Below are 25,208 nucleotides of genomic sequence, written 5' to 3'. Positions count from 1 at the left end.
CCTCTTGAGGTAGGAAGTAGAATGAAGGAAAGTCAAGAGTGATGTCACTGCCTAGCCTCCTACCAGATAGATGAGTGACGTGTGGTTCATTCTTTCTCTTGTCTCGTAGCTCTGGGGAGTGATCAAACAAGGATATCGATGTAAAGGTAAGGCCCGGCTTTGTCGACTGCATTGTTTTCCCTGGTCTTAGGTATTTTCCTATGAAGATTGTTTGTTCATAGTAGTTGTCCATTCAGTCCACAACTTCTGAGCATAGCCTCATCCTCAGACTGGCTTCCCTAGAGCAGTGGTTCTCAACCTTTCTAATGCCGCAACCCTTTAATACAGTTCCTCAGGTTGTGGTGACCCCCAAACAAAATTATTTTCGTTGCTACTTCATAACTGTAATTTTGCTACTGTTATGAATTGTAATAATATCTGTGTTTTCCGATGGTCTTAGGCTCTACAGCAGCGGTTCCCAACCTGTGGGTTGCAACGAAAATAATTTTATGGTTGGGGGTCACCACAACCTGAGGAACTGTATTAAAGGGTCGCGGCATTGGAAAGGCTGAGAACCACTGCTCTAGAGGGTCTCCTTAGAGTAGGCAGTACGTGTGGGATAATCAAGACACCACCTCTTCCCTCCGAGGCAACAGGGGCCGCTTCCTCAACTTGTGGTAAGGGCTACAACAGGACTGCCCCAGGGAGAATGCTGGGTTCACTAGGTGTCCTCGCTCCAGAAGACAGGGCAGGCATGTGTGACAGAGGGCCCCAGAGAAGGAAGCGATGTGTGCTGAAAGACTTTCTTACTGGGGTGTCTTGTCCACAGACTGCGGGATGAACTGCCACAAACAGTGCAAAGATCTGGTTGTGTTCGAGTGCAAGAAGCGAGCCAAGAACTCAGCAGCTCTCACAGACAACAGCACCTCTGTGGGACCAACGTTCAAACTCTGCTCACTGGGAGCCAAAGATCTGCTCCATGGTAAGGAGGCATTGGGAACATCTATCTTGGAAAGTGAAATGGGAAGGATGAAGTTTTCAAGGAGGAAAGATTACCTTTACCCTTCTCTTCTTTTTGTAAATATATTTTATTTTAGAGAGAAAGAGAGAGAGAAACATCAATGATGAGAATCACTGATTGGCTGCCTCCTGCACGCCCAACACTGGGGATCGAGCCCACAACCCTGGCATGTGCCCTGACCAGGAACTGAACCATGACCTCCTGGTTCATAGGTCGAAGCTCAACCAGAGCCATGCCATCCTTCTCTCTCTTAATAGAAACCAGCACAAATACCATTATGGAAGATATGCCTGTATATTATGTACCCTATATTTTAAGAGTTACATCATTTTTGGGCACAATTGTCACATAAAATGAAAATTTTCATGCAGAGAATAACACAAGAGCTCTGTCTAGGGCAGTGATGACGAACCTATGACACGCGTGTCAGTGACACGCGTAGCCATTTTTGATGACACGCGGCCGCATGCCGAGGATGAAACATTTGCTGCTCCTGAGGATGAAACATTTGCGAAATAATGTATTTTCCTCAATGTGACACACTACCCGAGTTATGCTCAGTTTTTTGGCGAAGTTTGACACACCAAGCTCAAAAGGTTGCCCATCACTGGTCTAGGGTCTCAGCATGAAGTCTGGAAAAAGGCTGTATCTTTTTATACTTACCTTACTCCTCCAAAAGAGACAGTGAAATTATTTTAGAGTAAATATAACAATTTAACAACAATTAAATAATAGTATAATTAACATAACAATTAAATAACAATATAATTATGAGCTTTATTTGGGTAAATATTTAATGTTAATTTAAATTATGTTCCCCTAGAGAAAAATTAAACTAGGTAGGATCCTTAAAAGTATTACAAGTATTTCTAGTATTACAATTGTTGATTTAAATTACAATGCTAAGTAAAAAACTTTCATTGTCCAGAGCCATTTTACTTTACCAATCCAATGTCTTAGCTGGAAAATTTGCTAATAGAAAAGCATATTTAAAAATTATTGCTGAGTCTTTGCAAAGCATTAAACATAGATGATCTGCTGCCTATCTTAAAGCCTACCACTCATCTCAAATTCATCTGTTCCTACTCTTACATCTCCAGGAACTTACTTGGTTAATATCTAGGCTGGGTCCTGGATAAGGCTGTTGGTTCAAAGAAGAAAACCAGAATGACTCCTCTCTCCTTTTCTAATCACATCAAAGGAGGGCAATATATTTGCTAGAACTTCCCTATCACAGTTAAGCTGTGCCTATTGTACAAATTTGCAAATAGGTGCCACAGAGAATTCCTAGCAGCTAATCAAGGCCATCTGTATCAAGACCAAAACCTGCGTGCTGACAGCTCCCAGATCCCAGGGTCTACTGAAGATATTTATGAAACATGACAGCCCTGAGGCAGGGGCTTCAGTTTTCCCTCTAGGCAACCTTTGTGCAAATAGAAAAAGATGCCCTTTCCTCAGGGTGAATGCAGCCCGATACCAGCAGCCACAGCTTGGCCAGCAAAGTCCCTGAATCTCAGTCCCCTTAACCCCCTAAATTGGGTGCCTAAAAATGAGCCCATTTGGGGCCTATGGGCTTTCTGAAACTAATGTATCAATATGAGTCTCTGCTTTTCTGAACTAGAGCACTAACACGTCTCGTGTCTTCCTACAGCACCTGAGGACGGACCTTTTCCATTCCCTAATGGGGAGGCTGTGGAACAAAGTGAAGAAAGTAAAGATCGGACCATCATGCTCATGGGAGTGTCCTCACAGAAGATTTCTGTTCGGCTGAAGAGGACTGTCGCCCACAAGGCCACCCAGACCGAAGCACTGCCTTGGATGGGCAGCGAGGGCCCTTCTGGTCCTTTTGCGCTATCTTCCCCAAGGAAGACAGCCCAGGACACTCTGTACGTGCATCCTAGTCCTACATCTCCATGCCCCAGCCCAGTCTTGGTCAGAAAGCGGGCTTTTGTCAAGTGGGAGAATAAAGACTCCTTCATGAAATCAAAGGAGGAACTCCGTCACCTCAGACTCCCAACTTACCAAGAACTGGAACAGGTACCTTTTCCTTTGTTTTCAGACTCTGAAAGAAATGTGGCTAAACCAGGGAAGGGATCATAAACTGAAGATTCAGTCCAGGTTGATTACTAGCAGATTAAAACAAGTAAAGAGATCCTGGCTTTCTCTCAAAGAAACAAGTGGGGGCACTGAGTCACATTACATGACTACAACAGGATATATACAGGGCTCCCTACTGCCATAGAAGTGCCAGGGCCCAAACTGTTCACAGTAGGCTCCAAAACAACTACTGATCAGTTTTATAGTGCTGACCCCACATCCCTTTTCTACATGGGACTTAAAGTGAACTTGCCTAAGTCCTCCTTCCTTATAACTTTTACTTTAGTCATCGTTATATTTGGGGACCTTCATGGTTACCTAGGCATTTTCCTAAAAGAAGGTAGGAGATCAGTGTGCTACCAAAAAAAAAGTGTACCATAACTCACCAACTGAAAAGGCCTCCCTCTTAATGTAAATAAGGGAGATCATTTCTAACACATCAGGTAATGTGCTGAAGAGCTAAATCAATAGTAGTTGGCATATGCATAGCTGAATATAATATACAGCAATATAATCCCTAAAATGGTAAAAAATTGTGCTGCTTTTTTCTGTTAGGCTCACAATGTCTAATAAGGTACCTAATGGTGGGAAAAGGAGTTTGGGAATGTGGTGCCAAAGATTTGAGAGAAGAGAATAATGAGGTTAAAAAAAAAAAGGGAAAGCAGGAGATAGAACAACAGGTAGTTTCCAAATACTCTACTCTGTAGGGTCAATTACTAGCATATTTCTTTTTACTTAGCGTGCAAAGCTCATAGTGAGCTGGCTTACACAGACCTCTTGTTTATAGATATAGTTTCTTACCAATGGCAGGTAAGTCATTTTAGAGATCATTCACTTTATTACAGGAGAGGAATGCCTATCTGCCCCCGCCCCGCCTCCCACAAGCATCAAGGTTGGCAATGTGTTTTTGGAGATCTATCATTACAAATATAAAACCAACATTCACCTAGGTAGAATTCCTTACATAAGTCTATATAATACACAGTGAAGTTGTGCAAGATGGCCTTAGGATTCCCACCTTGTTCTCAGTGTTGTACCTTCCCTGTCAAACTCCAGGAACTGATTTAGAGGCACATTTAAAGAAACAAGTAAGCCTAGCATGGCTCAGTGAACCAGGAGGTCACAGTTCGATTCCTGGTCAGGGCATATGCCCAGGTTTCGGGCTATCCCCAGTAGGGAGCATGCAGGAAGCAGCCAATCGGTGATCCTCTCTAAAATCAATAAAAACATATATATATATATATATATATATATATATATATATATATATATATATATTTAAAAAAGGGAAGTAAGTTACATACATAATAAGAAAATCTTGGTTTGGTGTCTGGAACAAAAAGACATAACATTAGTAGAAACATGAAAAAAGAACAGATTTTCTGGATGAAAGGTACTCTCTTGCTCAGAATATTTTTAAGACATGTTTTAAGTCAATCAAAAGGTGAAAGAAATCTTGAAAAGCGAACCCAATAGAGGAGAAAGAACTTCACAAAGATTTGTGTTTCTAGTCCCCAGATGTTTCTTGAAAACTACCCATTAAACTCTGTGACCTATTTGGTCCTCTGTAAAATACAGGGCCAGGATTGCATATGCTCTCTTTATGGTTTGCTTCAGATCTTGACATTTTACATGTCCATGAAAAGGAACAATGTAGATGGCAAGAATGACTTCCTGATGCAAGAAATGGGTGGTAGAGAGATTTCAGATGAGATAGGTCCAGAATAATTCCTACCCACTAATACCAGAACTCATAAACCCTCTTAGCATTTGCCTCTCTTTACATTTATTCTTGTCATAGGGACCTAGGGACAAGAATTGACAATTATGTTTAAAAAAAACCCACACACAATGAGTCCCACTTTCCCATTAAGTAAAATCCTTACATGATTAGTCTACCTGCAATTCAACAGCCCCATCCACAGCTCACCGTAAACTCTAAAAAGAAGTACATTATTAGTATTGACCCTATAGAATATTTAGAAAACTGCTATTGGCCCAGTTGTCCCATAACCTACCTTCCTACATTACTCTAGCAATAAACAGAATTAGAAAACCTATAACTATATATTAGAAAGGTGTGTTAACTACTTATTGTAGTACTAGAGGCCCAATGCACAAAATTCGTGCAAGGGCCTCGGTCCTTGCAGCTTTCCTCAGCCCTCGCAGCCCCGTCTTCGTCTGGAAGGTCATTCAGCTGTCTGGTCTAATTAGCATATTACACTTTCATTATTATAGATAAAGACTTAAGGAGTATTAAAAAGAACTATTATCTAATTTAATGTCTCAATGAATTCAAAGCATAAAGAGGTAAATTGTGATATCAAAAATATAAAAGGGGAGAAGTAAAAGGGGAGAAACTTTATAGACAAATGAAGGTGCTACCAGCATAAAAGGACTATTTTATCTATGGTATGTTTTTTATAAGCCACATGGTATCCACAAAGCAAAAATCTAAAGGAGAGTTATGAAACATAAAAAGGGGAGACTAAGCAAATTACCATGGAAAATTACTTTACAAAGGTAAACTGAGAAAAAAAGAAACAATGGAGATACACAACAACCAGAAGGCAAACAATAAGATGGCAGTAGTAAGTCCTTATACATCAATAATCACTCTAAATATAAATAGATTAAATTCTCCAATCAAAAGGCCATATGGATTTAAAAAGAGACCCAACTATATGCTACCTATAGCAAACTCATTTTAGTCTAAAGACACAAGCTCAAAATGAAGGGATAGAAAAGGAATATTCCATATGAATAGAAACTAAAACAAGGTGGCCATAGCCACACAAGACAAATGTACAACAATTGTAAACATATATATGCAGCCATCATTGGAGCACTGAAATATAGTAAGCAAATACTAACAGATCTAAAGGGAGAAATAGACCACACAATAATAGTAAGGGTCTTACTTCAATACCCTACTGTCCTACTGTCAGCAATGGATAGATCATCCAGACAGAAAACTAGCAAGGAAATTTTAGAATTGAACCACACTCTAGAACAGTGGTTCTCAACCTTTCTAATGCCGCGACCCTTTAATACAGTTCCTCATGTTGTGGTGACCCCCTACAACCATAAAATTATTTTCGTTGCTACTTCATAACTGTAATTTTGCTACTGTTATGAACCGTAATGTAAATACCTGTGTTTTCCGATGGTCTTAGGTGACCCTGCTAGCAGTTCTCAACCTGTGGGTCACGACCCACAGGTTGAGAACCGCTGCTGTAGAGTCTAAGACCATCGGAAAACACAGATATTTACATTACGGTTCATAACAGTAGCAAAATTACAGTTATGAAGTAGCAACGAAAATAATTTTATGTTTGGGGGTCACCACAACATGAGGAACTGTATTAAAGGGTCGCGGCATTAGAAAGGTTGAGAACCACTGCTCTAGAACAAATCAATTTAACAGACATACATAGAAAATTCTCTCCAACAGCAGCAGCAGAATATAAATTTTCCAGGATAGATCATATGATAGGGCACAAACAAATCACAGCAAATTTAAAGGCTGAAATCATATGGTACATCTACACAATGGAATATTATGCTGCCATAAAAAAAGAAGGAATTCTTACCATTTGCAGCAACCTGGATGGAATTGGAGAACATTATGTTAAGTGAAATAAGCCAGTCAATGAAAGAAAAATACCACATGATCTCACTCATTTATGGATAATAAAGAACATTATAAACTTGAACAAAAAGATAGATACAGAGGCAGTAAAGCATCAAACAGTCTGACAAATTACAGCAGGAAGGTTAGGGAGAGGTGGGGAAGATAAGAGATCAATCAAAGGACTTGAATGCATGCATATAAGCATAACCAATGGACGCAAAACTCTGGGGGGTGAGGGCATATATGGGAGTGGGGTGGGGGGGGGGCAATGGTAAGATATGTACACATATAATACCTTAATAAAAAAATTGGGGAAAAAAATCATACCAACTATATTTTCAGACCACAATGATATGAAACTAGAAATTAACAAGAGGGAAACTGAACAATCATTAAGTCAAATAAATCAAATCCTATCTAATAAACTGGTAATATGCAAATTAACTGTCACTCCACCACAAGATGGGGGGTGGCCGCTGAGAGTAGGCAGCATGAGCGGCAGCATGAGCTGCCTGGCGAAATGCTTGCTTCGTTGCCCGGGCAACAAGGCAAGCGTTCCGCGCCCAGCTGCGGATGGGCCTCCTGCCAGGCCAGGGAATGAATGGGCCTCTGGGCTGTGGGCGTGAAGTGGCCAGGCCCCTGAGGGAGCTACTGGCGCACGGATTTGTGCGCAGGGCTACTAGTGGGAAATAAAAAATTACCTCTACACAAATGGAAATATAACATATCAAAACTTACAGGATGCACCAAATGCATATCTTAAAAAATCTCAAATAAACAACCTAACTTTACACCTCTTGGGACCTAAAAAAAGAACAAATTAAACCAAAGTTAAAAGAAGGAAGGAAATTATTAAGATCAGAACAAAAATAAGTGAAATAGAGACAAGAAAAATAATAGAAAGGCTTGACAAAACTAAAAGCTGGTTCTTTGAAAAGATAAAATTAGAAATGCAAAATGTGATATTACAACTGTTACTACACCAAAAAATGACCCCACAAGAAACTATTATGAACAATTACATACCAATAAATTAGATAACCTAAACTAAATGGATACATTTCTAGAAACACATAATATATCCAGACAGAAATAGAAATCTGAACAGACTAATAATGAACGAAGAGATTGAATAGTAATGAAAAACCTCCCAATACAAAAAATCCCAGGATAATGAAATGGCTTCACTAGCAAATTCTACTCAAAGAAGAATTAATACCAACCAATCCTTCTCAAACTCTTTCAAAAAATTGAGGAGGAGGGAATACTTCCAAACTCATTCTACAAGGGCATTACAAGAAAACTACACACCAATATCACTGATAAATATAGATACAAAGATTATCAACAAAATATTAGCAAACCAAATTCAAGAACACATAGAAAGGATTATATACCACGGCTAAGTGGGATTTACCCTTGGATGCAAGGATGGTTCAACATATGCCCACTCTTATTCAGTATAGTACTGAAAGTCTCAGCTAGAGTGATTAAACAAGAAAAAGAAATAAAAGTCATCCAAAACAGGATTGTCTGTGGATAATATGAGTCTGTACTGGTATATAGAAAAATCCAAAAGACTCAACCAGAAAACTGTTGGAACTAATCAACAATTTCAGTAAAGTTGCAGGATACAGCAATCAGCTGACTTCCTATACATCTAAAAAATCCATTCACAACAGCATCAAAAACAATAAAATACTTGGACTATATTTAACCAAGGAAGTGAAAGATCTATACAATGAAAACTACAAGACTTTGCTAAAACTGAAGAAGATATAAATAAATGGAAAGACACCTGTGTTCGTGGATTAGAAGAATTAATATTGTTAAAATATCCAACTATCCAAAGCAATCTATAGATTCAATGCAATCCCCATCAAAATACCAACGGCATTCTTTAGGAAATGGAAAAAATAATCCTAAAAATTGTATGGAACCACAAAAGACCCCAAATAGCCAAAGCAATCCTGATTAAAAAAATTTTTGGAGGTACCACACTCCCTGATTTCAAACTTCACCATAAAACTACAGTAATAAAAATAGTATGGTACTGGCACAAAAATAAACATGTAGACCAATGTAACAGGAAAGAGAGCTCAGAATGAAACTCCTGCTTGTACAGGTCAGCTAATATTCAATGAGTGAGCCAAGAGCACCCAATGGGGAAAATATAGTCTCTTCAACAAATGGTTTTGAAAAAACACATGCAGAGCAATGAAACTGGATATCTTATACTACTCACAAAAATTAACTCAAAATGGACCAAAGACTCAAACTTGATATTATAGAACTTTTGAAAGAAAACATAGGGAAGAAGCTTCTTGATATTGGTCTTGACAATGATTTTTTTTGGATATGACACCAAAAGCAAAAATAAAAGTAAAAATCAACAAATAAGACTACATTAAACATAAAAGCGTTCCCAAAAGAAACAGCAAAATGATAAAGAATGAGAGAACATTTATGCAAACTATATATAAAATAAGGGATTAATGTCCAAAATATGTATTTTAAAAGACTCAAACAATAACAAAAACAAAAAAAATCCAATTAAAAAATGGGCAGCCCTGGCCTGGTGACTCAGGTTGGTTGAAGCATCATCCCATACACCAGAAGGTTGTGGGTTTGATTTCTGTCAGGGCACATACCCAGGTTGCAGGTTCAATCCCCAGTCAGGAGCGTACTGGGGACAACTAATTGGTTTCTCTCTCTACAATCAATAAACATATCCTGGGGGAAGGATTTAAAAAATTGGGCAGAAGAACTAAATAGACATTTTCCAAAGAAGACATACAGATGGCCAACAGATACATAAAAATGTGCTCATCATCACTAATCATCAGGGAAATGCATATTAAAACTACAATGAGCCCTGGCCAATTTGGCTCAATGGATAGAGCGTCAGCCTGCAGACTGAAGAGTCCTGGCTTTGACTCTGGTCAAGGGCACCTGCCCAGGTTGCTGGCTCTTCCTGGGCCTGGGCCCTGGTTGGGGCATGTGCAGGAGGCAACCAATCAATGTGTCTCTCTCACATTGACGTTTCTCTCTCTCTGTCTCTCTCCCTCCCTTCCATTCTCTCTCTAAAAAATCAATGGAAAAATACCCTTGGATGAGGATTAAAAAAAAAACAAAAAACACTACAATGAAATATCACCTCGCACCTGTTAGAACAGCTATCATCGGATCCCACTTTTAGGAATTTATCCTAAGAAGCCAGAAACACTAATCAGAAAGAATATATGCACCCCTATGTTCATAGCAGCATTATTTACAATAGCTAAGATCTGGAAACAGCCCAAGTGCCCATCAGTAAATGAATGATTAAAAAAAAAACTGTGGTACACTTACACAATGGAATACTATGCAGCAGTAAAAAAGAAGGATCTCTTACCCTTTGAGACAGCATGGAGGGACCTGGAGAGTATTATGCCAAGTGAAATAAGCCAGTCAGAGAAAGACAAGTATCACATGATCTCACTTATATGTGGAATCTAATGAACAAAATAAAACGATGAACAAAAAATATCCAGAGACATTGAAGCATGCAAATAGACTGACGTATTTTAGGGAGTTAGGGGGAGCAGGAAGTGATTAACCAATGAATTTATATGAATAGACCATGGACAGACAATAGTGCAGAGAAGGCCTGGGAAGGGGAAGTGAGTAAGGTGGGGGGAAAAGGGAAACCTGTTAAACTTTCAACAATAAAGATAAATGTTTAAAAAGACAAGCAATGAGTGCTGACAAGGACATGGAGAAAAGGGAACCCTTGTGCACTGTTGGTGGGGATGTTAATTGGTACAGCCACTGTGGAAAACAATATGGAGGTTCCTCAAAAAATTAAAAATAGAACTATCACATGATCTAGCAATTCCACTTTTGGGTATTTATCAGAAGAAAACACTAACTGAAAAACATAAATATACCACTTTGTTCACTGCAGCATTATTTACAATAGCCAAGACACGCAACAACCTAAGTGTCCATAGACAGATGAATGGATAAAGAAAATGTGGTATACGTATACAAGTGAATATTATTCAGCCATTAAAAAAATTAAATCTTCCTGTTTGTGACACATGGATGAACCTTGAGCACATTAAGATAAATCAGACAGAGAAAAACAAATACTATACTGAATCACTTATATGTAGAATTTTAAAAAGCCAAACTTATAAAAGCAGAGAATAGAATAGTGGTTACCAGACAATGGGGGTGGGAGGAGAGGACAGATGTTAAGGTACAAATTTACAAGTGATAAATTAGCCCTAGAGATATAATGCACAGTACAGAGATTATAGACAATAATATTGTATCATCAAACTTGCTAAGAAGACTAGAATTATTCCAACTTCTAAAAAGAATTATGTAATATGATGGAGGTGTTAATTATAGCGACCATGGCAATCATATTATAATATATAATTACCAAATTAACAGGTTGTACACCTTAAATTTATATAATGTTATGTGCCAAGTATATTTCAATTTTAAAAAAATGTCAAGACTGGAAACCAACTGCTGTCCATATAATTAAATCACTGAAAATTAGATAACTGGATTCCAATTTAGAGACTGGGATAAAATACCTGTCTTTGCCTAGAGTTCATTAGTTTTCAATGATTTGGGGGTAAAAACACTTGAAGAAAATGAACTATGATATATCATATTACAGTATTCTGAATCACTGTTTTCATACCTCAAACCTGACCAGAGACTTTGTTTCTGCCACGTTTAGGTCTCCTGCTACACAACTTCCATAGGTTGTGTCATTATCCACCTACTGCCTGGGAATGGTTAATTCTGCCTGTTAGCCACTCACATCTTTGATATGATTAACAAAAACTAATTGCTGTTTGCACATGTTCATTTGTTATTTAACTTATTATTTTATATTAAGGGTAAAATAACTGTCTGGAAAAAATTTTTTAATACTCAGCCACAATGAATGGGAGATGCCAATCAAGTGTAGTACTCCCGATATTGTAACTGATTTACTATTCATTGCTGCTTTATTAACATGCCTCATTCTCCTTTCTCTTTAGGAAATAAATACACTGAAAGCAGATAATGATGCTCTAAAGATCCAACTGAGATATGCACAGAAGAAAATAGAAAGCCTCCAACTTGCAAAAAGCAATCATGTCTTAGCTCAGATGGAACAGGGTGACAGTTCTTAGCCCAGAAACTCAAGGAGCACAATCTGTAGATAAATGGATTAGAGATCTCATTTCCCAAACCAGTTAACACAAAGATTGGGGAACCTTAGAGTGACCAGTTTTAAAGGGGGTACTTTAAAAAGGAAAAGCTAGTCTTCCCTTCTCCCCCCACCCCCCACCCCCCACCCCACCCCACCCCCCCCACCCCCACCCCCGCGCAATGTGTGATATTGTTTTCTCTTCCAGTCAGTTGAATCGAAGGGGAGGAAAACTGAAAAATGCAAAATTTTTGCCATTCATACCACAAACATTTTTCCCTGAGACTAAGGGCAAAAGCATGATAAAAACATGACTATAGTTTTCTGACAAGGTAGCTTCTCCTATGTGGCCTGCCTGGCTGCTTCTTCCTTAGAACTAAAATCCCTGGAAAATGAATTTGCTTCCTTCCCTGGGGTTTTCTGTAAACTGGGGAATTGACTTTGTTCCACTCAAAGCTTACTTATAATATTAAAGTAGATTCACTTCCTCTACATTCCAGCATTCTTTATGAATCTGGTTCCCGATTCACTACCTCAAATCTAATCAATTAGCCCTCTCCCCACCCCCATCCTTCCTCACTGTGCTCATCATATACACAAGGGTATCTACCTAGAGCTGAACTTCTAGAATATAAGTACAAATTTGTGGGGGCTTATTCAACATGACATTATCCAGTTGTATATCAACTAATAGTTTGTCACAAAGTCATAATAAAATAAGTAATCAAATTAAATACCTGAAAACATGGCTATTACCATTTTATACATGACTGACTAATTAGCTAAAATAAACATAATGCAAACATGTCTGTCCTCTACAGTGGATAGAATTAGGACTTTATGGCTATTTTTTAAAAAACAGAGTCTGCTTAGCTCTTCATGTGCCATCTTTATCCTTTTTTTTTTTTTTAAGTAATTTTTTGAGCTGAATTTGTGCTTACCAGTATACTGCCTTCACTATTAATACTATTTAGAAATAAGCTAATTGGATCAGAGCCTTCAATAACAGCTGACAGCGTGTATATATGTGTATATATTATGTATATACAATATCAGGCATGCATGTGACTTGGAATTTTGTTTCCTCCTTATAAAATGTGGAAGTTAATTAAACAACTTTTAGTCATTTACATAAATTCACAAATATAAAGTTCAGTTTGTTATAAGATGAAGGATTTACTCACAATGTAAATTGTATTGTTTGCAAACTCACAAAAGCCCTGTGAGTTATCTATTAATGAAAGTTAATGATAAATGGGCTCATTTAGTTGTCTGGGCAACTGATCACAAACTCCTTTGTTAGACTCTTTATTTCTCTAAAAAAGTCCAATGATCATTTTCTTTTTTGGGGGGGGGGGGGGAGGAGTGGGGGGAGACAAGACTTACCTTCTATGCTTGGAAAGCCTAGTAACAAACTGACTTGAAATTCATAAACAAGTTGAACAACATGCCAAGAATATAATACCAGCCTTTAGAAGTTCCAAACCTAAAGCCAACAACACCAAGTCTTAGAGTACAAAGTACATATACACAGTGTAGCTTCCTTGGAGGATTCAGACCATTTAAGAAGTTTATTTGATGAAAGACTAGTTCCTATCTGCATACCTCCTTATACTGAGCTTTAGTGACAAAGCTAGTGACTAGTTTTCCTTTGTGTTTTAAAAAATCACTTTACACACAGACTTACTCTTTCCTAAGTCTAAACTCAAAAATCTCACCACCTAATATGTAAACTTACAGAAGCTACTCTACTGTGCTACTTACATTATATGGAACATAAGTTTATGATCATCTTTAAAATTCATATTCTTCATTATTATCCTTTTCCTCTGATATAAACCAAAAACAGTACAGCTCAATTTTCTTTAAACATAGCCACATAACAGTAATTTTTTCGTTTTTCTTCCCCTCCACCCAAAATACAGATTCCAGGTTAGTTTCTATGTAAATTTATAATCTATAGGAATTTAAAAGGTCAGTCCTCTTAGTCAAATTAACATGGCTAAAGGATCTTACCACTGAAATGGATAGGAAGCAGTAATTTCATCACAGGTTTTTACAGCCCACCTAGGGCCAAAGAAGTAGTGTGTAAATTAATATTATTTGTGTGGAATCTACAAAAATAATCTGGAATAGACTTTTGGTTGTTAAGCCTAGGATACAAATTTTTGTGTCTTGTACTGACTTGAATAAGTTTGGGCATATATTTATCTGCCAAAACAGTGACAAGTTTTGTTCTGTTAACAGCAATGTCACTTCTCATTTTCTTTGGTAATTGACTTGCCTTTTTACTGGTTGTGAATTTCTGTCTAAAGATGTATTATGTAAAAGAACTACAAGGAAAAAACAAATGTACAGATTGTAAAGTTTTTTATATCTAATGTAAGTTTTCTTTGTGTAATATTTATATGATAAAAGACATTAGGATCCCTATAGCATATATGTCTTGTATTTCTTCTATAGTTCATGAATATGTAGAAGCTTCACCTGAATTTTTATTATAATCCACATCTGAGACCACTCCCCTATTGTATTACCCAAACAGTTCTGGAAGAAAAAGCAAAGCAACTAACTAGTTAGTAAAATTTTTTCTAAATCTTTTTATAACACAAAGAAGTAACAGTACAGAAATATTCAACCTTTTCCCATCTTACTGCATTATGACTTAAAGTGATCCCTAAATATTAGGAGTCTATAAACATTTAACACTGAAGGAGACAGATCTGAGGCTGTCATTTCTCTGTGGCTTTGGTCTTTAATTCCACAGTTCTTTCCAAGAAAACTGGCAAGTAGAGAAACTTTGAAGCTGTGGGTGAAATTGGTAGAGAATGATGGCTCCATCTAGTATACAGGCCACCCAGAGCAATTCATTTGTGCTCATCATTATTTAGTGACTAGAGGCCTGGTGCATGAATTCATGCACGGGTGGGGTCCCTCTGCCTGGCGATGGAGGCCTATAGGGAGGGCCAGCTGGCCAGGGGGAGGGGCTGCAGGAGGTTGGCCAGCTGTGGGGAGGGGCCATGGGAGGTTGGCTGGCTGGGGGAGGGGGGGAAGGGGCCGCAGGAAGTTGGCTGACTGGCTGGGCGAAGGGGCCGCAGAAGGTTGGCTGTGGGAGTGCACTGACCACCAGGGGGCAGCTCCTGTATTGAGCATCTGCCCCTTGGGAGTCAGTTCGTCATAGTGACTGGTCGACCAGTTGTCCGGTCATTTGGTCATAATGGTCGTTTAGACTTTTATATATATAGATATACACTGAGTGGCCAGATTATTATGATCTCTGAACACATAATAATCTGGCCACTCAGTGTGTGTGTGTGTGTGTGTGTGTGTGTGTGTGTGTGTGTGTGTGTACTAGAGGCCCGGTGCATGAATTCGTGCATGGGTGGGAGGGAACATGGGCAGTTGGCCAGCTTGCCTGCTGGTCAAACTGCTGGTTGAGGGGACAATTTGCATATTAGCCTTTTATTATATAGGATATACACTGAGTGGCCAGATTATTATGCATTCAGAGATCATAATAATCTGGCCACTCAGTGTATATAGATTAGAGAGAGCCATAATTTCCCTTAATCCCCAGCCAACTTCTGTGTAACCAGACCAATGAAGGAGGAAGAAAAATTCCAATCACTGAAATCCCAATACAGAATGCATTCTGATACACTTGGATGTAGGTATAGTCATCATTTTGGCAATTCATTATACTGTATACAAAATAATTAAGTCACTCTGACAACCTAAACCTAAAGAAGAGATTAAATTTCCTCTCCTCCAGTCCCAATTCCCATCCCAAATCTCTATCCTGTGCTCCTTACACGATATAGATAGTATCACTGCTTAGAACATTCTCTGGTCACATAACTTTTATGGAGTTTCAAACCTTCTTTTGACACAAATACAGACAACTAAATGTTTTTGGTTTAAAATTTTTTGTGGTTTTTTTTCTGTTTAGTGAGTAAGGTTTCCCTGATCTGCAGAACACAAGGGAATAGGTTCAAAGAAAACACATGACCCCCTCTTTTGCTGAGAGCTGACATGTAATGTGGTGGTGGTTATGTATGGACAGGACTTATGTTATTTATACCAGTGCAGTCCAAATGTGAGGGTAGTTACCTTTTTTTAACACAGAAACTCCCAGTAATGACATATCTATAGATGCTATTAGATACCAAAGGCTAGACCAATGCAAGAAAAATTAAAAAGGGGAGGGAAAATCAGGTAATATGAAAATGAGAACCAGGCAAAAAGGAATGAAGCAGCACACAAAAAAAGGTATTGAACTTTAGGAAGCAGTGAAATACCATTCATCATACTCTACATTTGTATTACACTCAATTTGTAAAACATTTTCACATTATGGCCTTTCAAAAAGGCCCCAGATGGCCTTATTGCTATTTTATTATTTTTTAAAATATATTGTTATTGATTCAGAGAGAAAGGGAGAAAAAGAGCTAGAAATATCAATGATGAGAGAGAATCATTGCTCAGCTGCCTCCTGCATGCCCTACACTGGGACTAACTACAGCCCGCAACCTGGGCACGTGCCCTGACCAGAAATCAAACTGTGACCTCCTGGTTCATCGGTTGACGCTCAACCACTGAGCCACGCCAGGTGGGCACCTTAGAACTATTTTAGATACTGCTTAGCACACTCTTCTACAAATAAAATTTTTACTGAACAAAGATTATCATTAAAATCTTAGCTCAGAAGAAAGAATAAGATATTTGAGTCTAGACCACTCAGCTTTTATTCAAGTGAAGTTTATAGGAATGTGTAAATGTGTTGCTCCAGCTCTGACATGATTCCAGGAGCAAGTGCTAAACCTGGATAAAATTTACAGTGAGTCCTGTGGATAATCCAACAGCACTCGTATGAAGGTACAAAGAAATCTTACAGAAATTGATGAACTACTGTTTCGGTCATTATTCATAAACCTCTAGTGATAAAAGTTGAAGGTAGTTATAAGCTCCTTCTAAGTCAGCAACTAAAGCTTCCGAAAAGAAATAAAGCAGAAATGTAAAAGTTTGAAATGAATGTTTTAACTAGCAACTCTCTTGAAATACTTTACTCCAGTGGTCTCTGCTTATATATTTTTAAAAATTATTTTTCAGAGTTCATAGCTACTCATAAAAATGTTTTCTTAATTATGGAAAACATTCTTCTCCAACAATCACAAATAAAATTAAGTCTTTTCATTAAATATAAGCACATTTAAAAATAATCTAAGTTTACAAATAATCAAAAACATTTGTTTTCCTATATTTAACAAATTTCTTTGAAGAGTTATCTTGAAAAACACATGGCCAAGACTACACACAATGTTTACTTTTAAAGTTTTAACATTATTTTAGGTTTCTCCACAGGGTTTACTATAAAACAAAATAAAACAACAAGAACTGCCAAATACCAATATCCACTGGTACTCAGCTTTCTATCTATTGAGTTGGTTAGAGCATAGAAAGTTGTTATGCACAGGTGTTGACCAGAAGCCTACATCGGGACACAGGCTTTACAGTGGGAATTTAAAAATGGCTATCACTTTTTTTCTCTCTCTCTACATTAAGAGAAAAATACATAACTTGGCCCACTTCTTAAACCATTCACAATAGGCACACTATAAATTCCCAACAAATTTCACTTGTACTTAGGTCTATATGAAACAACCTGGATAGGGCTCAAGCATCACATACATTCCTCATCTGACAAATAAGGACAAATCAATCCTTGAGATCTTTGATCATTTTAGCCCATAGCACCCCTCAGCTAGCGCCATAATTCAAATTCACAACTCGTAGTCACCAAGCCTTTGACTGCTCCAACCACATATAATGCTTCTCTAACACTGAATTTTCCAAATCTAATTGTGAATCAGAACTACCAAGGGATGCCTTGGCCTACCTGATTTATTAAAACTGGAAAGTACTGCTCTAATCCTATGTAATACAGTTCAGCCTGCCATTTAACATTCTAATATCTAAAATGATGGCCCAAAGGATGAAGAAACAATTTATAAGAATATTTTTTTACACCATCATGTAAAACTGGTTCATGTCTTTGTCCCTTCAGAGTAATTCTGACCTCAATCAAACTTTGCTTTGTCAAACAAAATCACAAATTTCAAATCCAGTTGGAAAATAAATCAAATATGCATACCAAAAAGTAGACCCAGGCTTCAATTAGTGGAATTTTAACAGAAACCTGGGCAGAGGAATCACTTCCTATAAAAGAAAAAACAAGTCATGACAACCACCTATTGAACAAAACTATCAGTCCCTTTCCCTATTTTGTAAAGTAAAATTAATAAATATAAAACACAGGAATACAGATGAGGCAACAGTCTAATAACAAGTGGGGTCTGTTTTATGTGTGTCAAACCTGAATAAAATACAGGTAACAATCTAAATTCAATCATGACAATAAAATACTTTCCATTTTTCCAAGTCTGATGGTAATATTTACAATTTTAAAAATAGCCTTTGCTCATTTTTTTTTGTTTTTTAAAAAGACATAACATGCTCAAGGGTACACAGATATGAAAAAAAAATTCATCACTCTGTCCAAGAGATCATACAGTATAAAACAATGTTCTTACATATTAACCCAATTCAAGAATGATATCAAGGAATCTAACAGTGTTTACTTCATAGATGACATTCAAATATGTTATTTAGAACACTATGCCTAATGTAGCTATCAAAATGTAAGCACTGCTATCCAATTTCTGTACCTTTCAGTATCTTCTATATCCACCACCACCACCTCCTCCATATGGATCTCCATAACCTCTTCCACCATAGCCTCCTCTCCCACCGTAGCCCCCTCTCCCACCATAGTCTCCCCTCCCACCATAATCTCCCCTGCCTTGGAAACCGCCTCCTCTACCACCCCCTCCCCCTCCCCAGCCTCCACCCCCTCCCCCACCACCTCCCCAGCCACCTCTTCCACCCCCACCACCTCCTCTACCCCCACCTCCACCACCCCAACCACCCCTTCCGCCGCCTTCTTGTCTCTTTTGCCAAGGTGGCATTTCAGGGGGTGGTGGTTCGATTTCATTCGGCCGTCCTCCCCTGTCAGGCACCCTTCCCATCAGCACCTGTATGAAGAAACATTTTCTTTCAGTTACTAATATTTTAAAAGTTAAAATTTACATAAAGGACTCAAGTAATACTGAAATTATTGTTCTAATAAAGAAAAAGAAGCCAAATATTTAAGGACATGAAAGTATCAGAATGACAGTATGAATTAATATTGAAAATATAAATGCAATGCATGACAAATTCCTCACAATGTGGTATTATTTTTAAACAACCTAGAAAAATATTTCTAAAACTTAAAGGCTTGTAAAGGCTTGTTATTTTCTATTGTTTAAATGTGTTTAGCATATTCTGTAACAAATGTAGTACCCATCATACTAAGAAACTTTTTTAGCAAAACATTAATATACTTAAACTACAGACCTTAAATTAAAATCATATCCATTTATACAACAACTCTGGACTTTCCATTGTTACTGGTTTGGTAATGGACTATCCAATAAAAGACTGTATTTTTAAGCACATTTTTATTTCACAAGTATGAAGTATATGTGATAACATGTGGCTAGGTCAGAGATGAATATAATGACTATAACCCAAGGTAGCATTGCAAAGAGATACAAGGATTCTCAGTGAGCTATTCCTCTCTTATGAGAAACCTAAGCTTACTAACTTTCAATGATACTAGCTATTATAAAAAAAAATAGTTGATGTCCTTCCTTAACCATGCTTTATAATACTTTAAAGGATAAATCAAGAATTTGGTTTAAGACCCCAGACTTCTATAGAAAGGCCATACTCTATATGCCCATGAACAGAGAAAGACAGCTGAGAGGAGGGTGCCTCCCCACCAACCACAGCCAAGGGTAAGCCAATAGCTTCCTGCTGGTCTCTTTCAGGAAAGAAGGTAAAACAGTAACTGCCTCAGCCAAACTGACCTATAAATCAGTTAGGTTCTACTTCTATTGATCTTCTAACCAAAACTATGTTTTAGTAATTTATGTCATAAAGACAAAAAGTACAACATTCTCACTGTGGGACAAGATTCAAAGTATGTAAACATTCTTTTAAAGTCAGCAATAATGCCCTCATTACCAAATCCAAAAAATTGCTTTTCTTGGTTGTCATTCTCATTGGTCTCTCCACCAAACATGCTACGTTGGTGGGTATACGGGGACGCTGCTCCAAGAACTGATCGTAAGATTGCTTTCAAAAAGATGTTCTAACATTTCCTCTGTTCATCTCTGTCCCCCTGAAAAAGTCCCAGAAAGAACCCATCAATGTTCCTCCTTAATGCCTAGGTTTCCAATACAGTTCTGTTCTATATCACTTTAGTAGCCTCTTAAAAGTATTTTGAAAATATGGAGTTCAAAAGTACATTCTGCCACGTGGGTGTTTTAGAACACTGGCCTAGCTACAGGGCTACATAAAAGATTATACATGGTAGCAGCACTGGTTTGATTAAAGTTGCTACCACATAAAGTATGACACCACATAATGTTTGCTGGGGTGGGTATGTGAACACTTTCTACCCTGGAATAAGATGATTTAAAAACTTCTTGGCTTTGCACCATGTCCAAAGGGTTAAGTTGTATTTGCAATAGAGAGAAAAAAGCCATTAGGTTAAGCAAATGATTCAGAAGAAAGGGGATGGAAGAATGATGGTAGATACCTGCTGGGGAGGTATGCTGAATGCTGTCATCCTTATGTTTATCCCAAACCAACCTTGGCTTCTACATACATTGGCCTTGTTTGACCCTCTTATTTTCCCTTGAAGGTTTAATTAAGTTCGACCATATTCTGTCAACTGTTTCAGTTTCAGTAGAATCTTGTATTTCTGGTTTAGTATAACAAGAAATTGTTCCCTCAAATGTGAAAAAAACACACAATTGCCTCAAATAATTAGGCTGTAAATTATAAACTCAGAAAAGGGATGGACAATTTCACTTAAAGAAGTAGAACTCTGGTTGCTTAAGAGTAAATAGCCTGATGCAAGATAATGAGTAACATATAGGGTGGGGCAGAAGTAGGTTTACAGCTGTTCATATGGAAAATAATACAATAATCCTATATAATAAAAGAGTAATATGAAAATTGATCGAACAGCGGAATGACCAGTCACTATGATGCACACTGACCACCAGGGGGCAGATGCTCAATGCAGGAGCTACCCCTTGGTGGTCAGTGTGCTCCCACAGGGGGAGCGCCACTCAGCCAGAAGCCGGGCTCATGGCTGGGGAGCGCAGCATTGGTGGCGGGAGCCTCTCCTGCCTCTGTGGCAGTCAGACATCCCCCGAGGAATCCCAGACTGCAAGAGTGAGCAGGCCAGGCTGAGGGACACCCCTCCCCGAGTGCACAAATTTCATGCACCAGGCATCTAGTTAATAAATAATAGTATGAGAATAAACTCTTGTGTTTTGCATACTCACAACTATCAAATTTTGCCCCCACCCTGTATTTAAAGACAGAACACTTTCAGAAGATAGAGAAGGTTGGTCTAAAATAGAAGTAGGAGGCATGAACACTAGTGCCTAACTGAGCAACGATTAGGCAAACTGACTTTATAAACAACCATCCATCTGGCAAGATATCCCGCATCAAGGATATATTTCTCATTATACTGAGTGAAAAACTGTTTTAAAATTACCCAAATCCATTACTTCTGCTCTTTTGTAAAGTTGTCATAGGCTGCTCTATCTAAATGAAGAGTACTTTCTAGTTGAGCTAACAAGTATTTCAGATTAGTTTATTGTTGTTAAAGTAAAAATTTCAGACTCTATGAACTTGTTTAAGACCGAGCTTGTCAGAAAACTTGATCTATAGTACTATGAGTCAGGAAACCTCCAAGAGATTCAGTAATTTGCCCACGGTGATTCCTCTAAGTAAATGAACCCAGATTTGTATGACTCCAAAGCATGTACTCTTCCCTTTACACCAAGGATATAGGAATTTCATTGACAAAGAATGATTGATTACATTCTTAGAAAGAAATAATTCTTCCTAAAGCTATTGATAAAAACAATTCTTAATTCCTCTAATTCAGATAAAACTTTGGTTTAATTAATGAGTATAGAGATTCAAATGAACATGCACACACAAAATTAAGGCTAGATGGACTGAAGCCCTTACACCACTGTCTTTTCTAGTGCACCAGGACATAAAAGAAAAATGGATTAACATCTGTAAAAACAGCATCAAATTGAAAAGGGAACCCACTGTATGGGAGAACATATTTGTCAATGATATATCTGATAAGGGGCTAATTTCCAAAATATAAAGTTCTCATACAACTCATCAAAAGGAAGACAAACAATCCAATCAAAAAAATGGGCAGTGGACCTAAATAGACACTTCTCCAAAGAGGACATACAAATGGCCAAGAGACATATGAAAAAATGTTCAACGACACTAATCATCAGAGAGATGCAAATTAAAATGACAATGAGGTACCATCTCATACCTGTCAGAATGGCTGCATCAATAAATCAACAAACAACAGGTGCTGGCGAGTATGTGGAGAAAAAGGCACCCTAGTGCACTGCTGGTGGGAATGCAGACTGGTGCAGCCATTACTGGAAAACAGTGTGGAGTTTCCTCAAAAAATAAAAAATGGAACTGCCATTTGACCCAGTGATCCCACTTCTAGGAATATATCCTAAGAAACCCAAAATACCAATCAGAAAGAATATATGCACCCCTATGTTCATAGAAGCATTATTTATAATAGCTAAGCTCTGCAAACAGCCCAAGTACCCATCAGTAGGTAAATGGATAAAAAAAGCGGTGAAATTTACACAATGGAATACTATGCAGCTGAATAAAAGGATCTCTCAACCTTTGAGACAGCATGGAGGGACCTGGAGAGTATTATGCTAAGTGAAATAAGCCAGTCAGAAAAAATCAGTATCACGTGATCTCACTCATATGTGGAATCTAATAACAAAGTAAACTGACAAACAAAAGAGATCCAGAGAATGGAAGCATGGAACAGATTGATGAATATCAGAAAAAAGGTGGGGGGGGGGGGGGGAAGAAGGGAGGAAGTCAACCAAAGATCTTATGTACGTATATGCATAACCCATGGACACAGACAAATAGTAGGGTGAAGGCCTGGGGAGGGGATGAGAGTGGGGAGGAGGGGGTCAATGGAAAGAAAAAGGGGGACATCTGTAATACTTTCAGCAATAAAGATACATTTAAAAAAGTAAAATAAAATCTGTAAAAACATCAAATGAGGATATTATAGATTCATTCTCCACTGTACTGAAAGAAAAACCAACCTTGTTAATGGCACATGCCGTCTTCTCCCGGCTAGAGCCACTACTTGTCCTAATGATCTTGGAAAGATCTTCACGAGCAGCAAGTAAATGTGCCAATGTAATCGTTGTCTTGGGTGACAAAGCATAACGCTTAGGCTGATAAATTCTGGCTATGTCATCTGTTTTCACCTAAATGACAAAAGATAGGGGAAAAAGTGAACCAAAGAACATTTCAATGAAAGAGCAATAGCAATCATAAATATCTGATGGTTTATGTCTAATGAAAAATGTAAACCAACAGATGCTAAAAGAACACATGACTACCAGGATCAACTCATTAAAAACTCACACACACAAAAAAAAAATACCTAAAAATACCAAAACCACATATAGGACCTTTAAAAACAACAACAACAAAAAAAAAAAAACAACAGTAAATCTTATAAAAACTTGAAAAAATTGGAGAGAAATACTAATTTTCTGGATGGGGATACTGAATATTATGTGTTTTCCCCAAAATTAATAATAGATTTACTGCAATCCTATTAGAATGGTTTTTGAAAGGATAAGAAGGAAAAAAAGAAATCTAAAGATAATCCAGAAACTAAATATTTAAGAATGATAAAAACAATTCTGAAAGAGTTCTACCAGATATTAATATGAAATATGAAATTATCATTGTCTTAACTGCTCACATTCATTGAGTACTTATTAAATGTGCCAGGATACTATTCACTCAATAGTCATTTTTTAATTCTCAAAATACCCTTTTAGAATGGTTGAATTTATTGCCCCCTTTTGTATCTTGAAAAAATGAGGCTTAGAAAACTTAAACAACTTCCCCAAAATACAGAGAGAATCCCAGTTTTGTCCACTTACTAATAAAGATCTACTTGACCCACAATACAGTATACTATCCTACCTCAGTCAAATTACATGGAACTTGGGGAGAAAAAAAAGAGATTGATGAAGCAAAATAGGCAACTGAGATTCAGAGTCCCATACATGTATGAATGCAATAAATAATAAAGAACAGTGAGAAAAAGAGATAAATAATTCTAAAATGGTGCTGGAATAAACTGTTGGCTATTCATAAAAGTAATAATAAGGTATACCATATTGAAATTCCAAATACATTAAATAAAGAGGTAATATGCAAATTGACTGTCATGCCCTTGCACAAGATGGCCGCCCCCATGTGGTCACAAGATGGCCAGCAGGGGAGGGAAGTTGTGGGCAATCAGGCCAGCAGGGGAGGGTAGTTAGAGGCGACAAGGCTGGCAGGGGAGGGCAGTTAGGGGCGACCAGGCTAGCAGGGGAGGGCAGTTGGGGGGGGGACCAGGCCTGCAGGGGAGGGCAGTTAGGGGCGACCAGGCCGGCAGGGGAGGGCAGTTAGGGGCGACCAGGCCGGCAGGGGAGGGCAGTTAGGGGTGACCAGGCCTACAGGGGAGGGCAGTTGGGGGTAACCAGGACTGAAGGGGAGAGCAGTTAGGGGCAACCAGGCTAGCAGGGGAGGGCAGTTGGGGGCGACCAGGCAGGCATGGGAGGGCAGTTGCGGGCGATCGGGCTAGCCAGGGAGGGCAGTTGGGGCAATCAGTCCAGCAGAGGAGCAGTTTGGCGTCGATCAGGCTGGCAGGGGAGTCGTTAGGGGGTGATCATGCTGGCAGGCAGAAGCAGTTAGGGGCAATCAGGTAGGCAGGCAGGCAGGCAGGCGAGCGGTTGGTAACCAGCAGTCCCCGATTGTGAGAGGGTTGTCCAACTGCGGGCCTAAACTGGCAATCGGACATCCCCCAAGGGGTCCCAGATGCTAAGAAGACAGACACAAAAATCCACATACTGTATGATCCCATTTACATGAAATGTCCAGAATGGACAAATCCAAAGAGACATCAAGCAGATCACAATAGTGGCTTCCAGGGAAGGGAGAGGTTATTGGGAATGACTGCTAATGGGTGCATGCTTCTTTTGGGAGTGATAGAAATGTTC

General features: G+C 38.4%; 2 protein-coding genes across 5 annotated transcripts in view; one reads left to right on the top strand and one right to left on the bottom strand.

Moving 5' to 3' along the window:
• Positions 1-18,134, top strand: part of RASGRP1 (RAS guanyl releasing protein 1) — an 85,417-nt gene extending 67,283 nt beyond the window's left edge. For all 4 annotated transcript variants that reach the window (XM_079768912.1, XM_079768913.1, XM_079768914.1 and 1 more), the window contains 4 exons: positions 110-146; positions 809-961; positions 2,652-3,037; positions 11,780-18,134. In XM_079768912.1, the coding sequence (XP_079625038.1) occupies positions 110-146; positions 809-961; positions 2,652-3,037; positions 11,780-11,914 (711 nt within the window). In that variant the 3' untranslated portion in view covers positions 11,915-18,134. The remainder of the gene's footprint in view (positions 1-109; positions 147-808; positions 962-2,651; positions 3,038-11,779) is intronic.
• A 132-nt stretch (positions 18,135-18,266) lies between these two features.
• The window catches only part of FAM98B (family with sequence similarity 98 member B), a 42,986-nt gene continuing 36,044 nt past the window's right edge, over positions 18,267-25,208 (bottom strand). Inside the window, exons 7-8 of the mRNA XM_079768916.1 lie at positions 23,244-23,411; positions 18,267-19,022 (exon numbers count right to left, since the gene is read on the bottom strand). Coding sequence (XP_079625042.1) covers positions 18,660-19,022; positions 23,244-23,411 — 531 coding nt within the window. The 3' untranslated portion in view covers positions 18,267-18,659. The remainder of the gene's footprint in view (positions 19,023-23,243; positions 23,412-25,208) is intronic.

Source organism: Cnephaeus nilssonii (assembly GCF_951640355.1).
Source record: "Cnephaeus nilssonii genome assembly, chromosome: 4".
In the NCBI taxonomy this organism is placed as follows: Eukaryota; Metazoa; Chordata; class Mammalia; order Chiroptera; family Vespertilionidae; genus Cnephaeus; species Cnephaeus nilssonii.
This window is presented reverse-complemented; position numbering and strand designations above follow the sequence as displayed.